General features: G+C 35.5%; 1 protein-coding gene across 1 annotated transcript in view; it reads right to left on the reverse strand.

The window, feature by feature from the left end:
- Nucleotides 1-24,762, reverse strand: part of LOC136835462 (intermembrane lipid transfer protein Vps13-like) — a 195,299-nt gene that overhangs the window by 76,483 nt on the left and 94,054 nt on the right. Inside the window, 14 exon segments of the mRNA XM_067099021.1 lie at nucleotides 107-331; nucleotides 1,894-2,017; nucleotides 2,582-2,739; nucleotides 5,567-5,725; nucleotides 6,554-6,703; nucleotides 6,889-7,068; nucleotides 9,826-9,972; nucleotides 10,413-10,553; nucleotides 13,773-13,972; nucleotides 15,843-15,989; nucleotides 16,915-17,017; nucleotides 19,594-19,716; nucleotides 21,141-21,269; nucleotides 21,472-21,608. Coding sequence (XP_066955122.1) covers nucleotides 107-331; nucleotides 1,894-2,017; nucleotides 2,582-2,739; nucleotides 5,567-5,725; nucleotides 6,554-6,703; nucleotides 6,889-7,068; nucleotides 9,826-9,972; nucleotides 10,413-10,553; nucleotides 13,773-13,972; nucleotides 15,843-15,989; nucleotides 16,915-17,017; nucleotides 19,594-19,716; nucleotides 21,141-21,269; nucleotides 21,472-21,608 — 2,123 coding nt within the window.

The following is a 24,762-nucleotide window of genomic DNA, read 5'->3' on the forward strand; positions in this document are numbered from 1 at the left end:
ACACTCTTATTGAGGTTACATGTTTTGTTGAGATTAAATGGAGTTTCCCCTTTTCACTCTAGTAGTGTTGCAAAAGTGAAATTAAGTAAATTCACTGGCACCTTACCTGCAATTCCAAATACATAGAGCCTAATCGAGCTTTTGTGAGTTGAATAGAAGTCCCTGGCATTAAAACTCTACTGGTAAGTGTTCCTGGGGGTTCTAAGGCGACTGGAATTGGCAATGCATTAGTAAGCTTTATACAGGGCCAAAGCTGAATTTTGTGTAGAGCACTAGACATTGTCCGTCGATTTGTGTTCTCCCACAAAATCTGCTCAACATCTCCAGTAGCCTGAAAAACACACACAATCATCATTACCACTTCTACATTTTTTCATTTATGGTATCAAACAAGGAACAGCTCTAACCTCAACTATCTTGTATACTTCTGCATGAATCCAATCTGGTGTAGATCTTCAACCTTGCCCTTATCTCAATGATTTTCTGAGCCTTCATACTGGTGCATGGTCTTCTACTCACATATCTAAAATACTACTTACCTGACCAACCTTTCACTTCTCATCACATACCCAAGACAACTCAGTCATTGAGATCTGCTAATTTCTGCCCTGAGGACATCACATCTCTCAGTAACTTTCTGTTTGATACAATAATAACATTGCTGCACAGCAATATTAACTAGTGAGCATTTTGTAATTTCTGAAGTAATTCTGATAACCCCATACTCTTATCAATAATAACTTTTGCATTTTAAGATATAAGGAAAACCATAAAAACTACACAAAATCAACTCGGCTTATGAGAGTATTTATTTCACACTTTCAAAATAATAATAATATTATTATTGAGTGGAAAGAAATTTTAAGAACCAGGTGTACTAGAGACCAACCTGAAATATATTAGCAAAATTGAGTAAATAATTCATTCAGAAATTTTATTTAACTGGGGGGCAATTTCTTTTGTAAAGGCATCATATAATTTTATGCAGTTATTACAATCTTTCATCCTCAGATCCTAGTTCTAGGGTTTGTCACGAAAGACAATCGCAATAATGTAAGCAAAAACAATATACTGTACACTTACTTCTAAAAGAGTAGTTATAATGATAAACTATCACCAACCATCTCAATGCCTCCATTAACTGACATCAACTTTAGAAAAATACCCCCAGAAACACTTCAAGGTATGTTAATACTGTCTACAAATGATGCTAGATAAATCTACACTATAAAAAATGATAATTTGGGTATAACAATACTTAAGTGTTAAGTGTTCTAGGCATTGCCTAGGAATTTTGATAACAACAAATCTCGGAATAGCTGTAACCATAATACATTACTCAACAAAATTACCAAATTGGAAAAACAGAGCTTAATCATAAAACATACTAAGCATCAAGTGTGCAGTTTGTTAAGCTTCATCACAGATTTCTATTATGCAAACTGACTTTCCTGTACTCATTTACATCAGGTGCTGAATGCCCGTAGTATGGCTCAAAATCTGAATTTAAATAATTAATTTACATCACAGACATGAGAAGGCCATGGGGATACTTGTACAAGACATCATTACCATTAAGAACAATGATGGTGTTAAGAAAGCATTTCATCTGCAAACTGTCGTCTTCATTGTAGAATGAGAAAATCACAAGAAACAGATTATGGAAAATTTATTGAAAGTCGGAATACCATCACATCTTTCAAACAATGTAAATAATTATAGACAGTGCTTTAAAAGATTAAATTTTTGTGCATCAAACCAGGATAAGCAAAGATACAAGAACCTATTTTTTGCAGACCACTAACCTTTGTTCTAGCACATTTATAAAAATACTACAGTATTGATACAAAAGAAATATGAAATAACAGCAAAATCAAGTTAGTATTTACTCACAGATATGTAGAAGGGAACAGCATGAACCTCATGAACATCACGTGGCAAACACTGTAGTTCTTGAGTAAAGCCAGGAGTATTCTGAAGGCCTCGCCAAACAAATGGGACAATGCACACCGAGTGTCTGTGTAATGGCCAATGGCATCATTACTACAGTCTCAGTAATTAAAAAGTTTTAGAAAGGTGAATTACAAGAAAAATTTTCTCATTACAGCTAAGCACTTATATTCAGATATTGCAGCTGTCAATTTACTTTCATTAGCAAGTTAAATCAGCAAAGATGAGAAAGAAAAGAATGAAAGACGTATGTGTAACTGAAGACTAACTAGCAAAGAAAACCATAGGGTACACATGTGTAACTTAAGTTTCAAATCTTGACAGAAAAAATTTCTTGATTTAGCAAAACAGCAGCCTTTGGGAGCCCTCACGCATTTAAAATTTTATCCATTTGCATTGGTGAAATCTGATAACTTTTCTATACATGGACATTCTACCCAAAATGTTTCAAGTTTGCAATAACATTTATATAGAATTCCAGGCACCCTCCTATTCAAAAGCATATTTAGAAGTAACAAAATCTAAGCATTGTCAATTAATCAGGATTCATAAACTACTTTCATGTTGATCACTAACATTCTGAAAGCTGAAACAGCTAAACATTACATAAAACAGTGCAGACAACACTAACCCTTCAACAGAAAAGAAGAGTTCTGCTGATGGTGTATAAACTGCACGAAGTGGCAGCAGAGCTTCTTTGTCAGGATCCAATGTAAGAACAAACTCTACTTCATTACCACGTTCAGTCATATAATAAACATCGACTGATACATCAAGATTATTTTTCACCTGTCAATGCAAGGAGACAAAGAAGCAAAATAACTTTGAATACATATTTCACAAGGAACAGTTCTAAACAATTTTAATAGTTTAAGAAGGAATGTATTACTGTTTATGTGTCTAATTTCTGATAAATGATTGAAATGTAAAATTTTAAGATGTAAAGCTGCTTATTAACAGTGCAAGTTCCAAAAATTTCCCAAATGCCAGTGCAACAATGGCAAGTCATCAAAGCTGGTCATCTCTTATAGAACAACAAAGATTTGTAAAAAAAAGTCTATTACATAAACTAAAAAATTACTGAAACAACAACATAATTATTCTACAATGCAATATTACTTAATAAGGACCTGCTCTGATCAATTTTAAAAGCTTAAGATAGTAATGCTTTTGTCTTACATGTTTATAACTTCTGATTAAAGACCGTAATATGTAATTTCAATCAGCAGTATGAGATCCCAATATTTTCATCAAGCCAGTGCATCAATGGCAAGTCACTAATTCCAGTGATCATTAATAAACCAACAATAATTTGTAATTTGTACAGTAAATTTAAATCTATTAGTATTAAATATCTTTTCTGTAAAACCAAGGAGGGACAATGTCAGCCTCTCTCTATTTGTTCATAATCAAAATCTTTACTTGGGTAAAAAAGCCTCAGGTCATCACTGAGCCCTTGGTTTGTTCTGGCGTTCACACTGTCATGGTGAACAATCAGCAAGGCTCATCAGATCCTTCCCTCAGAATAGTCTCTTCGCTTGGATGTCTGCAAAACCCAATGACAAGTATAGGTGATGCACTTTGCTGGATCTGTTTGACATGTCACTGAACACCAAACAACCACTGTACCATTCTCTTAGTAGGACTTAATGGATTGGGTAGTAGAATGCTCATCTTTTGATGGTATGGACGTCCATGTATTTCTCCTGTTATGACTGCTAAGACGGTTTCTAGCTAAGTTTTGGATGTCAGCAAACACGTGAATGACTATCACATCTTTCACTCTTGATCATGAATGACTCCTGGCTTCTTTGACCTTGTCACAAACTTTCCCAGGCCTTATGCTGCTTGGAGGGGTCTTCTGAAGCACCCCACCTTCCACTGTCTCCACAGTCATATAGTTACTGTATCTTCAATCATTTGCTCAAGGCCCTTGTTCCACTAATAGCAACTTCTTTTTTGTTTACCTAAGGAATGTCAAGTGCTCTCTCTCTGACATTCAGGATTGCATTCCTGACTGACCGTGCCTCTTCTAAGCATAACACTGTGCTCCATGCACTTTCAGATGAAGTCTCTCATTCTAGCCATTAATCTTATTTGGGTCTTTCATTTGTACAATAGTTTGTGGCCAAGACTCAGTCTTCTAACAAAAGGGGCTTGCTCTTGGACTACTTTGTTATTCCTGCTTTGCGTTCTTCTAAAGATGATCTTCTCTTCCCAGTGAGTGCCCTCTATTGCATCACTAGCAGAAAGAATCCTCCCACCCATTTTCTTGTTTGCTCTTCCACAGGGGGCCACTACAATTCTCCTGTCTAAGAACTCTATTTCATATAAGCTTCAGGAGGACCTTTTGTAACTCAAGATCAAGGCCAAAGATGTTTGAGTGCTCCTCTCTCTCCTGGCTTTAATATATAACTTGGATTTCTCTACTAACCTTATAATAGGCACATGGCATTGCCTTAGTAATTTTGCAAGAATTTATCTACATCATGTGACCCATAAATCTCTTGAACTTCATTTGTTGGGACCTATCATCATGAAGAGTTATGTTCCAACAGTCAGGAGGGATCCAGGTCATTCATCCTTATTATCTTCACAACTTCATCCCTAAATATTACGGCACACATGTAGGCATTTTCTGGAAAGCACCTGCCTTCGTGCCTTACATGCTTGATGAATGTACTATCTTGGAGTATTCAAATACATTACTTACAAAATTTTCCAAGATTTTGGAAGTTTTTATCAGCTCTACTGTTTGTTATCAAAAGGGAAATGGACCTCTTACATCTGGGTCTACTATTATCTTCAGGGACTCATCTACTGTCATCCCTCTTAAATTGTGATTCTGGCCATTTATGGTTAAGAAATTCATCAGCACGAAATACGAATTTACAATAAAAGCATTTTTCTAACAACCCATTATTCACAATCTTCAGTGCCCGATCCTTTCCTCCCTCCCTTCTGAGATGAAAGTTACCACAGAAGTGTGTGTCACACTTATGATTAATAGAGTTGTATATAAAGTGTTTCACAGTAAAATCATCTACATAAATTACTTTCAGTATCTTTTCTTACATTCCCTTCACATACTTGATGTTCCAGCCTTTGGTCAGAAGTTAAAGACATGTAAAGCACTGCCATATAATGGAGAAAATAAAATTTCCAGAGGAAATTTTGATTTCTTTACACATATTGAAAACCAACGAGTGAAATGCCTACGTTGCAATTTACTTAAATTTGTCAGTTTCAAGAATACAATAGTTTCTGGAAGAAATTTTAAAGGTTTCAGCTTTATACAAGAGGCTTTGAAAGAAAAAATAGCCATGCTGAAGATTGTAAATTTCACAAAAAAAAAGCTTTATGACAAGGCCTTTTCTTCACATACAAACTGCATGAAGTACAACTGTAAATTTATATGAATCATTATAATCCATGAGACAGCAAATCAGCAAGAGCTTGAGTGAGAAGGGTTCATTGAAGCTTCATCCTGAATAAGCTGCACATATTAACTGACTTATGGTAGGAATGTTAATGTTTTGAGATACATCTAATCATGTTATCATATTTCAATTAGAATGAGCATAGTGGAATTTCTACTTTAAAAATACATCCTTACCTGTACACATGAGCTGAGAGTAATGATCCTACATCCACCATTAACTGATATAGCCACAACCAAACCCCATTTTTCCCCACTTCGTTTATTTTCAATCTGAAAGTATCGCCTGTCTGCTCTTGACACTGGTATGTTACATGATGAGGCTAAAGAAGGAATCTGAAAACAATGAAGAATATGAGTTACTTTTTTGCAAAGCCACTTCATTATCATTATTATTATTATTAAGCAGATGAAACCTATTCATATGGAACAAGCCCACAGGGCTATTGACTTGAAATTCCAGCTTCCAAAGAATATGGTGTTCATTAGGAAGAAGTAAGAGGAAGTAAAGGGAAATACTTCAATATTTTAATCCACACTGAAGTTCCGACGTTCAAGGTCATGAAATATTTTCTCAAATAAGCTGAGTATAATAATGTACTTTTTTTTATCTTCGCCTATTGTTTTAATATAGTAAAATAAAATACACATATATACTGAACATAACAATTTTCTTTCCTGTAATATGAAAGAGAATGGTAACAATGAAAAAATATGACTTTGGCAAATAATTTTGAGAAAAATTGTAGTGGGAAAACTGCTGATTGAATTTCAACCATAAACTGACATCACAAAGCAATGGTCTTTTAAGCTGAAAAATAGTGTTCAATTTCAGATCTTTTACCATTGAAATTTTAGTATAATAAAAAACACACTGGCACACAATATTTCAAAATATTGATAACAAAATTTATTTTAAATTTAATCAATGTTAACCTTTTCTCCACTTTAAACTACTGACATAATAAAAAACATAACACTTAGGGTAACAAGCACAAAAGCCCATTCTGGCAATATAAAATTTTCAAAAGTTATGATAAGAGAATACTGAAAACCAAACTGATTGTCTAACTCATGCAATATATGTATATCTATTCAGAATCACTCATCTACATGATTCAGAACTCAATACAATGTTAAAGTCAGATAGAAAACTTCACTCACTGTTATTTTAATTGTGCGATCTTTGTCGGCAACACAGTCAGAAACAAGAGAAGATGCTCTTGTATGCTTTTGAATAACTTGCTTCACCTCCACTTCTGCTCCAGATTCCACAGTTACTTCATCAACGTTTTCTCCCCCTTCCGTGGCTACCTGTTTGATATAAAAATTATAAATCAATATTACTTTTCATGGCACTTCTGATGTGTTTCCAAGTCATTTTAATTTTACCTGTTGAGGGTCTGTTCATTCATAACAAACCAGAGTATTATACAATATAACTAACTTATCTATGTACAGTATCTTGATAAAAAGAAGATTGGAAAAAGTGATCTTACCTGAAAATCAGAACCTTTCACAACTACATTAATGTGCATGCCCGTGTAATTAACAATGCGGTAAGGGGCTGTAAGTGTATCTCTTGCAGTCAGCTGGCGCTTGTATGCATCAGTGAATGCTTCTGACAGAGATGTCAAAACTTCGAAAAATGTTCTTGTCATTGTTAGCTGGAGAGGTGCCTGAAAAAAACGTATTACTACATAAATTATAATATTAAACTGGTTATGAAATAAATCAGTGCTCTGTTCCACACGAGATCAACCCTTCTATATCAGATATTAAGTTACTCTGCTGGATAACAATATATGCCTTCAATGTAAAATTATTTGTATGCTATGGAACACTAGAATAGTTTTGAAAAGGAAAAAGAGCTGACTTACAACCCTTAATAGCTCAGACAGAGCATGCTCCTTCACAATGTGAATGAAGAAATCAGCTAGCAATGAAATGGAGTCTCTGAATGGATGAGAACCCAGTTCATTACATCACACAACAAACTGCACCCACTCCTTCTGGTAAAGGGAAGTGATAGAGGATCAGCACTGGCAGCAACAAATGCTGCTGTAACCCCTGACAAGCCATTCTCTAAGACTATAATGGATAACCTCCATGTGAGAGGATGTATGGAATCTGGATGACTGAAAGTGGTGGTTGTCTGCAATAAGGTCCAGGAAGTCCAGTAAACACTCTTGCTAGGGTCAAAAGGGGCAGATGAGAGTTATCTGGTGTTTGCATTAATCCAAAACTTCACCAGGAACACCCTGAGCTATCCAAAATGGGGAAGAAGTAGATGTTTAGAACATCCTTGATCTGAAGCATAGCATCCATTGCCAAAGTTGCTGGGTCTGGCTGGGAAAAACAGTAAGGTGGTTGTTGGGTGTTAAATGATGTAGTGAGCAGCTCTAGCAAGGGCATCCCTAATACCTCCCACAGGAACTTTCCTAAATCAAAACTGAAGGGAATGAATGCAGAAATGACTGCAATGAACTAATTCCACAATACCAGATGACCTATTAGCACCTGTCAAGAGCTGAGCTAAATGTAAGCTGGGGGTGACAAGAAAATACCTGGATGGTCTCCTAGAAACCATGTACTCTATTCCCTAAAGGATGAACCAAGCAAAAATGAAGTACACAGAGGGTAGGGATAACGGGCTGCAGATGTCATTGAAGCTGTAGCAGTCACAAACACAGGCAAGAAGACAGCAGGCAGCAGAGATGAAGTGTAAAGCAAAGGACTGGCAATTAAATAGTCCATGTACAAATCAACCCCAGCCATGAACTGGCCCTGAAACTCAGGGGGCATAGATCTTCTTCAAGGAAGTCAAGAATGAGATGTACACTGCATGAAAGAATTCCAACAGAGGATGAGTGAATGCAATTACAGGAGAAGGCAGGAGACAAGGAGGAACAAATCCTCAGGCTGTATGGGCAGTCAATGAAAAGAAAGACATTCTTTTCAAGAATAAGGGTTTAATGCATTTGGGGAGGGAAGGCTTCATCAGTTGATCAGACAAAAGGGGTCAAAACTGGAGTAGGCCTATGCCCCTGAGTCTTGACAGCAGTAGGCACAGCACTAGACGAAGAACAGTTACAAGCACCAGCTGCAGTCTTGGATGCTCAACAGTAATACATTCATCTCAGATCATAGAGGAACCACTGATTCATAGACCAGTCAACACAAAATGAACAAGCCTCCTGAGGTGAACACTGCAGGTCCCTAAACAAAGGGCTCTTCAAATGTAGGTCCTTTTCTAAAGGATGACAAGAAACAGCTACAGCCTTTGCTTTCTGAGGCCAAATAAATTTGTATGCATCATCATTGATAGCAACTATATATAACTGCCAAGTTCAGAATTATACCTATTAACACAGCTTCCATTTATAAGTAGTATACTATCTGTATCCTTAAGAAGTTTTCTATTTCACCATCTTTTCATGCAACATCAACCTTTCTCTGGTTTCTGACTCTTGATTGCAATTTCTCCATTTATCTATGGAAAACATGGGAAGGAGAAGATACATAATGTACCCTGGAAAACTTTTCTGAAAGGAAATCACATATATGTTAATGACCCATTGAAAAGGGTATTGCACAATTAAAAAAAATTAGTTACCAAGAGACTAGAAGCCCAATTTCTATGACAGGCCCACCTGAAAAAAAATTAGTTACCAAGAGACTAGAAGCCCAATTTCTATGACAGGCCCACCTGAAAAAAAAATTAGTTACCAAGAGACTAGAAGCCCAATTTCTATGACAGGCCCACCTGATCAAATGGGAACCAGTCCCTGGATGAGAAAGCAGACCTAGAAACTTTTAAACAAATAGTCCTTGAATTCATACTAGTCAAGGTTGCAAAACTAGAAGTAATCCAAGTCTGTATGTTAAAATGGGGAAAAAGTGTACCCAATCAGATGACAAACACTGTATCATATCACCAGATCACAACTGAAGGAGATCAAAGATTCCAAAATTGCACCATCAAAATCTACTAAATGTTTAAAGCAAAACCAAGGAAAAATCACGTATGACTGCTTTCCATCTTCATCATGTTCCTAAGGACTTGTTTTTTTCACTATTTCTGTAAACACCTCTATCCAAAAAACATACAAAGAATAAGTCAGAGAAGAATAATTAACATAAGTTTCAAAGTAGAAGGAGTTATTACCAGTGAGTAATGGGTTTCCAAATGTAATGGCTAATTTACACATTCTTTGACTGATACATCAAAACCACTTGTTTAACTAGTATTTGTAAAAGACCATAGGAATGCATGGTAAATATTAATGTACTAATGCAACATTTGCCTTCAAGAATACAATATCTATAAATTGCCGAGAAATCAAATATTATCTTTATAGAATTTAATATCTTTAGTGACCAAAACAAATGTCTCAGAGAAAGCAAGACATTTATAATTGTTTTAAAAAACTTACTCTTGCAGTAATTGAAAGAGTTGTTACAGCCTGCTGTAAAGCCAGTTCTTCAAAATCAGTTTCATCAATGTCCGGGGGTGTGGTAGGAGATACTGCTGGACTCACTGATGGGGTATTGACTTGACTAGACGTCAGCTCTTGCGACATCTTAGGAAGATAAAAATGTTTAAACAAACACCAAATAAGAGGGAAAAGATTGGAAAATTAATTCCTTACAACAATGACCAGATTCTTGACTGTGTTAGGGTTTGAAAAGTTATAACTCACTTTAATTCTAGATAGTTTAACTTATGAATATGAAGTGCTTACCACTACCTCCCTTCAAGAAAATACATAAGTTTATCCTTAACATCAGAATAAAGACAACATAGGGAACACTCCAATCTTCTGTTGAAAGTTTGTTGGTGGACATTTTTTTCAGAATTCCAGCATCTGACACATTTTGGTAATATATTTAGCAACACTTCAGAACCATTTTACCACTGAGTGGTCTTCTTTATTTACTCAGATGGCTAGTGAATCTGCCAATGCCATTACAATATCTTCATGAAAATATAAAACTAAAATTGCAATAAAATATGCTTTACCTCAAAATCAAGTTCCCATGGATGAAATTCTGGAGTTCCTCGAATATCAGAAATCTCAACTGGTTCTAACAATGGTTCCCAGACAGCCAAACGAGGATTGTAATATGCCAATTCAATTTTTGAATTTCCATTAACTTCCAGCTGAAAGTAAAAAAAATTACAATTCCAAGAAAAATCTACCAAAAGGATAAAAAAATATTCAAGCAAAGCTGACCTGTTTTCTTCCAACCAATTAACTACAAATAGTTGTATTCTGTGCACATGGCTCCGTAATGACATCAACTTGATAGATCTTGAAAGACTAAAGACCTCCCTGTCAATGTCCAGACCATGCTAAAGCTCCCTAGTGTCATTCTCATTCTCCTGTGCAAACCCAATGGGTTTGCATAAAAAAAATTAAAGAAGTACTTTACGTAAAAAAAAAATCCTGCTTATTGTATAGATATCAAATATATGTATTCACGTACACTTTCATTATTATTTTACAGGAGGGCATATACTTACGTTACCTTTGATATTTCATTCATGTTTAACCATTTATACATTCTTATAAGTACTGTAAGATCACTAACTGAATATGCAACGTGGCAACATAGTATTTAGCAGACAATACTTTTGTCTTTCCCGCCAAGTGCGATGCATAAGACAGCCAGTGTTTCTGTCTCTTAATTAAATGGGAATGGAAAGAACCTACTTTTTCACTTCATCACCCTTCAGTGGGAAGACATTACATGTCGCAGTGAGACATCACATTACACTTATATGACCCCATTAACCAAGACCAGCCTAATTTGCAATTCTGGATGACAGACAATAAGAATATGCTTGAAAAGAGAAGACTATAATGAAAGAAGTCTACCTACTCTCCATAAGGTCAGGGTTGTACACCAAGAGCTATATTGTCCAAATAACAATGATAACTTCTGTAAAGCAATAGATATGTAAAGAAAGTCAGGAATTCAAAAGGCAGGATGCTCACAAAACACATAAGGCATGAAGACATGTGTTCCATAATAAACACCTTGTAAGTGAGATAAGGGAGTTTGGCCCATACCCCAACCAACTGGTAAAACGTGGTATGAGTTGACAACCAGGCTCTAATTATATACATCAAGGACTGATGGGTATCATATCAGTAAAATCTTACAAAGGTGTTCTGGGAACACCAAATGCCAGACAGAACTTGCAAGCCAGTGATGATGAAACATCTCCAACACTGTGCTTTGATCTTGGGCTAAAAGAGGTCTTTCTATGAAATGCCAAGCCAATATAAAACTGAATGTGTTGAAATAGGAAGATTCTTGAACACTGTATGAAGGAAGAGGTGAGAATGGGAGGCCTGAAAGCCTAGGTCGAGTGGAGACACAACCTGATGACTCTCATCAAACAGAAGACTTCTTTCATTCAAAGGGACAAGTAAGGAAGGGATAAAAAAGGATGAGACATTTTTCTAAAGTCTGATTCTTGGCTATGAACCCCAGAGAAAATGAAATTCCTAGAGAAAACTAATAGCTGGAATGAAAGACTTTGCCTGACAAGGCAGGAAGCTCACTGACATGCTTTGAAGGGGCTATGGATAACAGTGGTGAAAATATCACCACCTATGATATCTGATTTTAAGTCCCAGAAATCCTGATTTAAGGCAACAATACGGGGACTCTACTGTGTCTTCCTGTTTTCCATAAACAGCTATGTGCTGTATTCACCAACAAAGTAAGAATTCCAGTTCCCAAAGAACAAACAAATGTGAAAATCACTAAGTTTTACTCTTGCCTGGACTTATTCTTACAATAGAATCTTGAAGACTTTTTTTATCAATTAATTATCATGAGTTTTCAAGAGATTTATCCTTGAACATGAAATACAAATCTTACTGATACTTCCAAGCAAGAGCTAAGAACAGCACATTGTCTCTACTAAAAATTAACTATATCTTTACAAGTACTGTATATACAGAAAAAGCAACTGGGAAATATACTGAGACACATACAACTGTAATTTTTCTTCCTGAGAGGATGGATTGAGGGGTGTGCAGCGGAGGATGTAATTTATGGTACCAAGTGGTATTTCTCATTTCTTAATCACCTCTGCAATGGGAAGAAGATTCCCACAATGTTTGAATAAACAATATTTTGTCATTAACCAATATGTTTTAATTATGAAAGATCTCTGAAGTGAACTCAATGCTTATGCCTTGTTAAACTTGTATTTTTATGGTTTTTCCATCATACCATTTACTTGTGTTCTCTCTATCAAAAATAATTGCAAGGGTGACCTCCCTTGGAGGATTAGAGTTTTAAGGAACATCTGACATTTCTCTAGACAACGCACTAGACCAACTGGATTTGTCTCAAGTAGACAAAGGACTAAGATGTTACAGGTGAAGAATTCTATTTATGGAAAATAGCTTTGGGAATATTACAAAGGTGTTCTAGGACTGAGAATGTATGGTGTCTGGTAAACAAGCATGCATATCAAAATCAATAAACAGGCAGATATGCTGGTGTTGTTAAGGCGAGATACAAATGGGGAATAACCATGAAATGAATAAAGATGGAGATAGGAACATAGAGGAAAAATTAAAACTAAAATGAGTCAAGACATGGGTGTTTTTCCACAGCAGACAAAAACAATGTCTAACAAGAGTTCATAAGGAAAAACAATGTCTAACAAGAGTTCATAAGGATGTCTGATGACACTGCACAGTCCCAAAGTCCAAGCTCAACTTGGATGTTTAACTGTAGCCAAAAGAACTGATTAAACAAAATACCTAAACATTTGTTATATGCAAGCCATACTAGAGAAAACCCCTAGGGAGAGATTACAGATAGTGTTAACATCCCTTGGGTAAATGCTAGCACCAGAACAGAGGCTTTGTGTGGAGGAGTATGCCATTCAACACACAAAACTATGAACTGAGCCAAGTTGCTCTATTACAAGGAAACTGGAACTACACTAGATACCACCCACTTGTGAATATGAAGATAAAAACAACTAAACACAATGTAATTATACAAAAGAATGAGATTAAAACCTTTTGAGACACTGGAGCATGGTATTGCCAGTTGTAGTGAGGTTTTTGTCATTCAAGATTAGCTGATATATATGTGTATATATAAAGAGAGAGAGAGAGAGAGAGAGAGAGAGAGAGAGAGAGAGAGAGAGAGAGAGAGAGAGAGAGAGAGAGAGAGAGAGAGAGAGAGAGAGAGAGAGAGAGAGTGTTGTGTGTGTGTGACAAGGTTTAGAGAATCTATTTTAAACTTCTTTACAAAAATATCACAAAATTATTTCACAAATAATTCAGTTAATAATGACTCACAGCAATCATGACTCAGATACTAAACATTAGATCAATATTACCTTCTGTGAACGGAAGCCAGTTGATGTGATAGAGGCACTAGCTTGAAGTTTAACTAAAGGAATTGGTGCAGAACCTGATCCTGCCTCTAAGGTAATAAGAACATACTCCATGTCTACCAAAGCCATTTCCCCACCAGGTCCAGATAGGCAAGGAATCACAGCATTTTCTTCATCTCCAATCATGGCCTCCTGTGCCTCTTCTAGAAATATAAATAAAATACAATAACACTTCACTTGTTACAAAGAATGCAATACCATCTTTATGTAAGACTTGCACTTAAACATACAAAGTCTATGATCCACATCAGTACTATAGTTTTCAGAAAAATAATGTGCAGCATTAAAAAAGACTGACTGAGAAAACACAGCTGAAGCATAAATAACCAATTAATACCAAAACACATTAAATCATGGTAACTTCCAAAAATAGGGAACAACTGTCATAACCTCATTCCATTTTTTCAGTCGAAACATACTTAAAAAACACTTTTACTCTCAATATTGCTGTGCACCAAAGTTTACTCATTCTAAGGCATATTTGCTAAAACTTGAAATGCTAGTGTAATTTTGTATTTATTTAATCTTTGCTTTACCATACGCCTTCAATCGCTATAGGCCCATAATCACAGTTCTGAATCTCTGCAAGCTTCATTGTGTTTTGACAATCAAAAATACAAACAACAGTTAACAAAGGCACCGACTGGAACCTAAGGTAATAACCAGTAACTTCTTCAACTTTCAACAATCTGCAGCTATGTTTACAGCTTGGTGCAAAATTTCCCCACTTGTTTACTCAGTATTTTGTCAGTTTTCATTAATCATTCGTTTGATTTTTTTCCTTTTCAGTACTAATTCATAACTTCATCTCACTCCTTTTCATTTAATTGCTAAGTAAATCAGCGAAAAAGTGTGATTTTCTTAACCTATTATGCATTTTCAGATAACAGTAAATGAGTAGCCATTACTTGATTTTTTATTCTGAATTTTTAATTTTGTCAAGTTTACTTATCCAGCTCAGCGAAAGTAGACTTTTTATTTTTAATTTTTTATTTTGTCAAGTTGACTTATCCAGCTCAGCCAAATAATACGTGCGAGATTTTTGTTCACACTAATTTTTTTTAAGGTAACCAAAAAGTTATCTTTTCCAAATCCCTTTATATTCTTAGTACAGAGTATTCTTTGTATTATTGTACTTCAATGATTGCTATGCATCTAGGTCTAGATATTGACAAGTTAGCAGCACAAGTTTGAATGTTAAGAGACAGAATTAGGAGATTGCTATCATTTATCAAGAAATCTAAGCACTATCTCAATCCTCAGGGCAAGTTGTGGCAGTCCATCCCTGGCTGGATGGCCATCTTGTGTCTATGAAGGAGCCAGTCCTGTAAATCCATTTAAGACTGCCATTTTAGTCCACCTATCGAAGTTTTGATCACTGAAGTCAATTCCAGGTGATGCTCCCAGCATAGCTTGGGACAAAGCACAGGAAAAACTGGAGCAAGAGCCTAGTCACCTCTAAGTGAGAAACCCCTTGGTCCCTCCCTCTCCAGAAATGTTTAATGTTTATGGACACATCCTTCAAAAATAGGTTATCTGGGGTTTAAGGACTCAAAGAAATGACAACACAAACTTTCCCTCACTGAATTCATTCTGGTTACCTTAAGCCTTGTGGGCCTATACTAAGCTAGGAAACAAGATGTAATACAAAACCATATTTTTTTTACTGTCATAAACTATTACATTTTTTAATTACTTCCTTTTTATTGTTTCAACTATTCATTTACAGGTTTCTTAAAATCATTTTGCACACTTACAGCTTTGTCAAAACACAGATTTTGTAAGAAGCTTCATCTTAGACTACTGATCTTTCAGTGAAACATTTCCAATTAGATATGAGTCCTGAAAGTAAACACATCTTGCACTCTAACAAACTCTTCACATCATCTTGACAATGGTAACATATTAATGGTTGACATTTTGCCATTTCCATAAATAAAGAGGACACAATCCTTTATTGCTATAACCCCTAATCTCAAGGAGAGGAAAGATGAAACCAAAGACAAAACTTACCAACAATTAAAAATGGAAAATCAGACGGGTTTAGTGGCTTTGGAGCCCATAAATCAAACCAGTTATTGAAAACATTAGATGTATCAATTTCTTCATTTTCTAAGTTAGATATGCCCATTGCAATGTTGCTGAGTAGTTCAATGGTACCTGAAACAGATTAAAATTGTTAAGAACATCCCAGGTTCTCAAATACAAATAAAACTTGGTATAATAACATTTACAGAATGAGAATGTTTCTTAAAATATCTTAAGAGTACGGTTTTACTTGATAACAATATTCTGTTTCAAAGATAAAAATAATGAAAGTGAACAGTATAATACTTAAAAAAAATATTGCTGTAAAATCTTTATCAGCTTTCAAACTACAGTATTAGCAGTACAATTGTGTGTAAGATAAAGTATGACTTTTTGGCTAGTCACACAGACAGACATTCATAAGCCTGTTAAAGCTCATTTGTATCATTACAATTTTATAAGGTCAAGTACCTATGCAGTGTTCTGTTAATGTAATGTCTTTGATATGCTTACATTCACAGTATCAGTAATACATGTGTACAGGAGAGAAGGAAAGAAAGATTTTTGAGTATATGTGTGATTAAGTTTGTACTGTATGATGTGTATTTGAGCTGTAGTTATAAATTATTTCTTGCATGCCATACTACACAAATAAAAATAATGCTATAATATCTTGAACAGGCTTAAAATTACCGTATCAAATATTAATGCTAAAGCAGAGAGAAGACATAATACGGTGGAACAAGCTTAAGTTGATCACTGCATGATACAAAGGTCATTACTATAAGTCAGAGTAGCTCTCAAAAATTAGGGTGTATCATATGCTGGTGTATCTTATAAGCCAGCAAATATGTTTTATACTTACATAATGGTTTTCTGGGTACATTAATTGTGTGCCATAAGTTTGGCATCGTACAAGCAATTCTAACTATACATGGTTTTGACTTCATCTTATGTACCAGGCATTGTATCCCTATACACACTACAAATCTCGGAACTAGCAAAAAAACATGGTAAGATAGATAGTGTAAGATTATGAAAAAAATTCACAACATACCTGGAGAAACCCTGAGGTCAATGTCACTTATTTTAATATCTATATGATCAGCATGACTTGGAGTAGCACTGCTATGGAAATTAACTTCACATCTACTCAGAATCTGTTGGCAAAAGAAAAATATGAATTAACAATGCTTACCTGTAGTAATTTACAAAAACACTGTAAAAAAACTGCTTTTACTTAATAAAAAAAATCTTATTTCATTTTTATTATGAAATTCATTGTGCCATTTACTTAAAATATACGGCATTTAGAACAATTTGTTTCACATATAAAAATTCCTAAAACTTCCTTAGAAACCTCAACCTTTGGACTGTAGTGCTGATTGAATATCTGTCATAAATTTATCAAAGCACAAAAGTAACCCTCCACCCCTCATGTTTTCATTAATATGAACCTTTCTTCGAAGAAGTTGCTGACTGCAATCAACTGGAGGGAATGGATGGGATCTCTGGCATAAAGCAGTGATTTATATGAAACAAAATTTATTGTTTCGAATTAACTTTATTTTTTGTATTAAATATCCCACTACCTTATCTAGCAGAGTAGCTAGGTGGTAAGATGACTCACATCACAGCAGCTCTCTGATGGGGAAGATTTCTTCGGGCTAAGTTATTATACCTGAATCTGTTTCAATGATATATCATTTGATGATAAAAGATCACTCCAAACCAAAGTCATACAGTATGACTACTTGCTAGCCTGGGATGTTTGATCCAGAAGCTATCAAATGGAATAAACATGGACTGGGACTGGTTGGCTCTCACAGTAAAACCATGACCACATTAGGATGTACATTGATATGTCTTAAAAGTATTATAGAAGCCACCTTAGTCAAACAAAGAAATGTACCAGCCACCTTGATATTTGTTATCTTAGTCAAACAAAGAAATGCACCAGAAGACAGTAAAAGTAGTTAGGGATTAAGAACCTCATGAACACAAATTTTAGATTCTGAAGTCCCTTCTTAATACACTAAACTCCTGTTACCAAAAGCTTCATGATTTGGATAAACACGATTATTACTTTACCAAAACCACTGAGGGTTCACTGGAAGATTCTGTTCTTAATGTTGCTGAAAACTGTAGCACCATGAAGTCAATGATGATAAGAAAAAGACATCAAGAACTACATAAGGACCAAAAAGACACTGCAAAAAACCTTTTGTACTTCACAAGCATATTTAAAATGGTACCCTTCTAAATCGGTATAAATACAGATCAGTCATCAGCAACAGTAGGAGCAAAAAGAAGCAGCCATCATTGCAGCAGTAGCTCCATCTATGCTCCAGCAACAGCAGAACATTAGCACCAAAGATCTAAAAAGCACCAAGGACAGTAAAAGCAACAAGTGCAATCATTAGTGCAGCATTATAGCAAGAGCAGTAAAACCATCATCAATGTAGCAGCAACATACTAGTGCAACAAAAACAATGGAAGTCAAAAGTTGCAATAACGGTATGTGCAGCAGGCCTGGTCATTAGAACAGCAGTAACAGTAGGAGCAGAGGTACCAGGTGAAGCAAAGAAGCCAGTCACTGGTACTTCAGGAACACCCAGGCCCCACCTGGGAAATGGTCAAACCTGTCACTGGCGCAGCAGCAACAGCAAGACCAGTCACAGGAGCTGCGACAACAGCAGTAGAAGTAGCAACAAGTACCAATCTAACAAGCACAGCTGTCAAAACAGGCATGGTAACTGGCTGAAAAACTGCCTCAGAACAGTAGACATCAAGACACAACAATATTTTGTGAATATTACCTACACCTAAGCCATTCACCAGTACATCTGGCATGATGAAAACAACACTGGAAGAGCAGGCATCAAGTAACCAAGTAATAGTTTTCGGCAACAAAGGAGTAGTCCAGACAAGGAATAAACTGGATCATTTTAAACCAAGAAAAAGAACAAATTAGAAATAAACAATGGAAAATAACAGCTGAAAAGTTAACACCTGGAGAACAAAAATAGAGCTGTTAACAGAACTGCTGGATCACATAAAAGTGAGATACTAGTTTACATATATCTGAGGGTCCAGAGTGCATGTACAGTGAGACTATCTGTCTGAAATACATAAAACTGGTAAGCTTGGGATAAACATAATTAACAGGGTTGTGAGGAAAAAAATTATTATTACACAGTAATTAATTATTCTTATGGTACATATCTCATGGGCGCAATCCCATCACTCAAGCAACTTCTAACCCGCAGCCAAGTGCATTATGCTACAGGAAAATATATATCTATTGACAAAATATTATACAAAAAATATACTGTACACCGAGATTTTGAGTTCCAAAACTCATCTTTGTAAAATCACAATCTGATCTTGTGAAGGCATAGGAATATTTATCTTTTATCATTTGCTGTAAGTTCATTTCCATGGGAAAAGGCAGGTTTTGATTCATTTGAAGTTGACTACCTGTAATTTATTGCAGAATGTTCAAAAGCGAAAAATGACAAAAATAGAAGTCAAAACAATTAGCTGAAGCTGACTGACCATTTTCTTTGGATGATGTCATTTGCAGTTACCAAAATCCCATGGGTTGACATTTGCATGACTGCAAATCACATGATCAGCATATCATAGGGTTCATAGTGCCATAATCCTTTAACTTAAGAGTGACAGTTTTCATTACTAACAATATTTCAACATTAGCAGTTAAGACAATACTTACTTGCGATGTGGTTTCTCTCCTTTTATCTGGATTATAGCAACAAGTGTACATTTGAATATTGGTTATGCAAGCATTTATGCTTTGGTCAGATGGCGTTATTTTCACATCACTATTCATTTCAGCCTGGAATATTAAAAGTCTTAATGACAATTTATGGACAGTTTTCACAGAAATAAGTCATCGCTAAATATGATAAATTATTACCACTTTTGTTTAAATTTCTCTGAAATACCTATTTTTATCGTGAATAAAATCACCCTACCAGATCAGTGAGACAAAAGCATTAATTTTAAGATAATTTAACCATATAGATCTAATGAGCCAAAAATCTTTAACATGGCATGTCCCTACAACATACAATTATACTCCCAATAATGTGAATTAATGAGCTTCTCCATGTGTGAAAAAATTTCATAAAAACCTAAATACTAATAAACAATATAAAATCTTTTCAAAATGTCAATCTTCAAACTTGAATTCTTAACTTTTTCTCCTAGACACTAGCAAATATATTGCACAGTGTATGGTTTAGATATTAACGGCAACTTGTCAAATTTATTCAAGCACCAAACCATCTAGTAACGTATCTCTTGATCATTTCAAGATCTCCAAGTAAACCTCTGATTCAGACGGCTATCCCACCAGACAGTTCTCTTATACACCAAATGTTAGGAAATAGTAGTTAAATCAGTTAAATCAGTGAACATTGCTGAAGCAACAGCCTAGACATGGTTTCCCTCAATTTTGTTATTGTGGGCCTCATCATACACATTTTCCAAACTGCCATATTGCAACACACAATTTCTTTGCCAAATGACTGACATCCATTCTTGAGGATGCCCTATCCAATGTATCTTTTCTTACTTATGTATGTACAGTATATGGGTATAAAATTAATACTGTAGTCAGAATTTGCCATTCAGGACCTTCACAGGTCACTGATACAAATATTTGCCAAAGATCTATGTCAAGAAAGAAAATGAAAGCTATAAGTCTCTTTAGATAGTTTCCATAGGTTGTCTTTTTCATCACCAAGTACCAAGTAGGGTAACAACAGCATAGTGAACACTGACTTGTTTTTATAAAAATTTCATTGAACTTATCTCTTTGACAAGCAGCCAAAAATAAATAAGGTTTAAAGAGACAGGAGAAGCAAGACAGCAAAAAATTCCACAGTTATAAACAACTCGCCATCCAAGGAACCTCTCATCATTTGCAAAGATTCCTCAACCATTTCTTTGAAAATTTTCTCTCCATACATATTCCAGGTAATTATTCAATCAATTTTTACCACCAAATTACAGGATCTCACCTATAAGTCAATCACTATAGCACTTTCTCATCATTTGTCTTAATAGTCCTCCAAAAATCTACACAAACCATCTTCAACTCTTGCACCATTCAGATCTACCTCTCTCTCACATTCCCAAAATTGCAAAATTCTTCAAAATACTTCTGATAAGTCTTTTACAGTTACCACATCTATAGTGTTCGTTAGTTCACATTAAGGTTAAACACCCAGAACAAAAAATAAGTAAGATTCTTACATGCAAAATAATACATGAAGTCTCTGTTGTAGACACATCTTCCACCAAAGCAATATCTGGTTTTTCAAGTTTTATCCGGACTGTCATCAGGCTGTGAGGTCGAACATCTCCATTATTCGAATTATAACTCTGAAATCAAGGAGCGAAAAGGGGAAAAATAACTGACTTGAACAGCACTGATGGCATTTACTCAACAAATACCTTTCAAAGTATAAGCAGCTTGCTTCCATAAAATGAACTTCCAAAATAGCACAATGGATCTAGCATATCTACTGACTACTAGTTGCTTAACCCTTACACAATGTATATTAAAATGGAGAGTCATGCTTACCTTTTGTCTCTTAACTTCCCTTACTTTAGCCGGTCTATTCTCTGGCTGCTGTGGGAGATTGTCCGTGAAAAATCTCTGGATACTAAGAAGATAAGGCAAGTGCAGTACCAATGTAAATTCTGATATTCGAACATCAACTGAAAATGCAAGTTTAATGTTACTTTCTGGTCAAAATAATTTTTTAAAAAATTACTTCTTATTAAGGTTAAAAATGTTCCAGATAAGTTGCTACTTCTACAATAAGAAATCTCCAAAATTAAATTTTGAAACAAATTATTATTGCAGGTAGCAATCACTGTATAACTGAAAACTAAATTAAATTATGAAAAATTATTATTACAAGTATCCATCACAATATGATCCATCAACGAACAACTGATTGATTATATGGTCATCATATAATTTTTGATATTTTTCCTAACTTTCATTACTATATACTTTTTGTCAAACTTCAATGCAATATACATATTTATTCATGAGGCCAAAGACATTTTATACAAAACTTACTATCCCTGCATTGGAGGCATGCATATAAATATGAATGCTATTATATACAAAATTTACAAGACTGGTGGAGTAATCCCACGATCAGTACAAGTACTCATTACTGATTCCAACTTTTAATTAAGAAAATCATCAAAGTTCATGCTCCACTAGTAATAGTTTCTATAATCTTTATGTATAAAGAAACTGAATTAAAATATTATCTCAGACTTGCACACATACACACAGTCTGGTGACCAAACAGTAAGCTGACATCACTAACCACATAAGGTGTTGTGATGACTCCATGCTTATCCTCACCCTGCTATGTTTCCCTTCATCATCCCACTCAGTAAGCATTCAGACATTAACTGTAAAATTTTCTTCTATTTCTATTAGTTTAATCTTTTCAGTTTCAACTTTTAAATAATTGTCTTTTCTTTCACGGCCCTTTTATGATTAATTAATGTGCATAAACCCATCAATTTATACCTGGTTTCTTGGGAAAATCAGCCAACTGTATAGGAATGGATACACCACATTGTATAGTTAACCAGTAATTAGTTAGTTATAAATGATTTGTATTAACCAGACCTCTGAACCCTTTTAGGGTTCTTCTCGGCTGGAACCCAGTAATTAATGAACAGAAGTCAAATGTTGCAAGAAAACCTTCAAATTAGTTGCTGCCATCAGTATTTGGCTTCAGTTTATGACAAATATAAGTCAACTACAGTTTTCATGGATATCAAACCTCTGCAATTACAATTTTAAGTCAACTGAAGAGAACATAACAACATACAGTATAATAGTTTTATAAGGACAGATAGAGTTTAATGTGGCTCTCAAAGTTAACAAAAGTGAGTCTAATAAAAAAAGAACAAATAACAGCATAGGATGACGGAAGAAAATGGAAAAAAGTTAAATACAGAAGTAGGAGGAGTTTTTTAGATGTGTATGCAAAATGTGATGTTTTTAAAATACCAAAACATATTTTTTTATACAAATCTATTGACCATAACACACTCTACAATGTGCAGAACTAACCTCAAGAGCAAAATTACCCTGAAAAGAAAGTACTCAATCCATCCAATTGGCCTCCTCACAATGCTCACATTTACAATTACAGTAGTCTGTTGTACCTTGATCATGATCAAGTGAGAGTGTGGATGGGAGAAGGAATATTCCCTTATGGTTAATGAGTTGTATAAGTTTTTGTATTATAAAAACACCACTTGTTTGGTACAACCCATTATAATCAAAAGAAGAATGAACTGCTATTCAGAAGGTGGTCTCATTTTATGAAAAGGTTCAGCCTCAAGCAGGCATTCCAGAGTGAGCCTCCAGAGGGCAGGGGAGTAAAGCAATAGTTTGTACTGAGCACTGGGAGAATATAACCTTGAAAACTCACTTCACCAGTGGGTTAATCTGCTTCATAAACCCTTGAAGGTGTCGGCGAGACACAATGTTGAGAGCCCTTCCTGTGCTACCCCTTTGAACAATCTGTCCAGCTGTGATTATACGGCCCAAGCCAAAAAGTTTAGATATCAATGATTTACATCTCTAAAGTAGGACTGCAAGAAGATAGCATGGTATTTCCATATACCCATCCTCAAGATGGCAGCTAAACCAATACTATCTCTAAAGTCAACAGGGGCAGAGGTTGTTTGAACTTCATGGGTCTTAATTTTGAGCTGATATAAATTCTCCTTGGATACTACCAAATATATACCACAAATAACCTACCTGAGCTACTAGAACAACATGTTCCTTAAGACTGGGGCCTCATTCACTCCCCTGCTTAGAAACCTGTGGAAGGAGGATTGTGACTTCTCAAGAGTCTAAATGCTCTCAAGGGCCATAGAAGAAAGTCAATCCATGATGCTTAAAGAGCTGAAGTAGCAAATGGGAGATTTATGACATTGCTTGGATCTGCAAGATAGGTCATAGGTCATTGGCACAAAACTAAAAAAAAAAAAAAAAAAAAAAAGGAAAGGCCAATGAGAACCTGTTCTCTGTGGGGGTGATGATGTCTGACAAAGAAAGCATTTTGTTTGTTTTGAAGCAGCTACAGTTAGAAGGAAAAGCCTTCAATGCTGTGTCCTTAGAGAGGCTTGACTGAGGGCTTATATAGAGGCCTGGTCAAGCTTTTAAAGACCGAGCCTGACTGCTAACATTAGGGCTGATATTTCCCTGCTACAAGCCACACCTACACAACTCAGAAGGAAATGATGACAGAGCCAATCTATAACCTTTAATGGCCAACAAGTATAGCTGTGCTGTGGTACAGGCCCTTGGCTGTGGTAATGGGGGTCTAGTTGCTGTGCCAAGGAAGGTACAACAAGCTTGGTGGCTTAAAGACTGAGGCTGAATCTCATGTCACAGCAGTCTGTCTAGGAAGTGAGGCCAACAGAATGGTCCAATCTGCAGTAAAACCAAGACTTCTCTTTCTTTAAAAGTGGTGGCATGGCACTCATACCTGTGCTTGTCTGATGGTACCCTCTCTTTTACCACAGGCAGTACAGACTGAGACAGCAGTAATGTGTTACCAGCTGAAAAGTCTGGAATACATGGGCATGAATCTTAGGGACAAAGTGTTTGCATAATCTCCTCTGCTTGAATTTGAATCACTGACTGAAGTTCTATTCCACACAGACCAAACAAGTTGTCTGTGGCGAGCAGTGCTGCTTCCAAAAACAAGATCACAACAGGTTAAGGTCTTAGTCCAAGGAGGACAAAAGAGCTACATACCTTATCTGCAGACCTTGACACATGCATTGAGGCTTATAAGAACTATTTCAAAACAACAAT

This window comes from Macrobrachium rosenbergii, chromosome 55, assembly GCF_040412425.1.
Source record: "Macrobrachium rosenbergii isolate ZJJX-2024 chromosome 55, ASM4041242v1, whole genome shotgun sequence".
Taxonomy (NCBI): Eukaryota; Metazoa; Arthropoda; class Malacostraca; order Decapoda; family Palaemonidae; genus Macrobrachium; species Macrobrachium rosenbergii.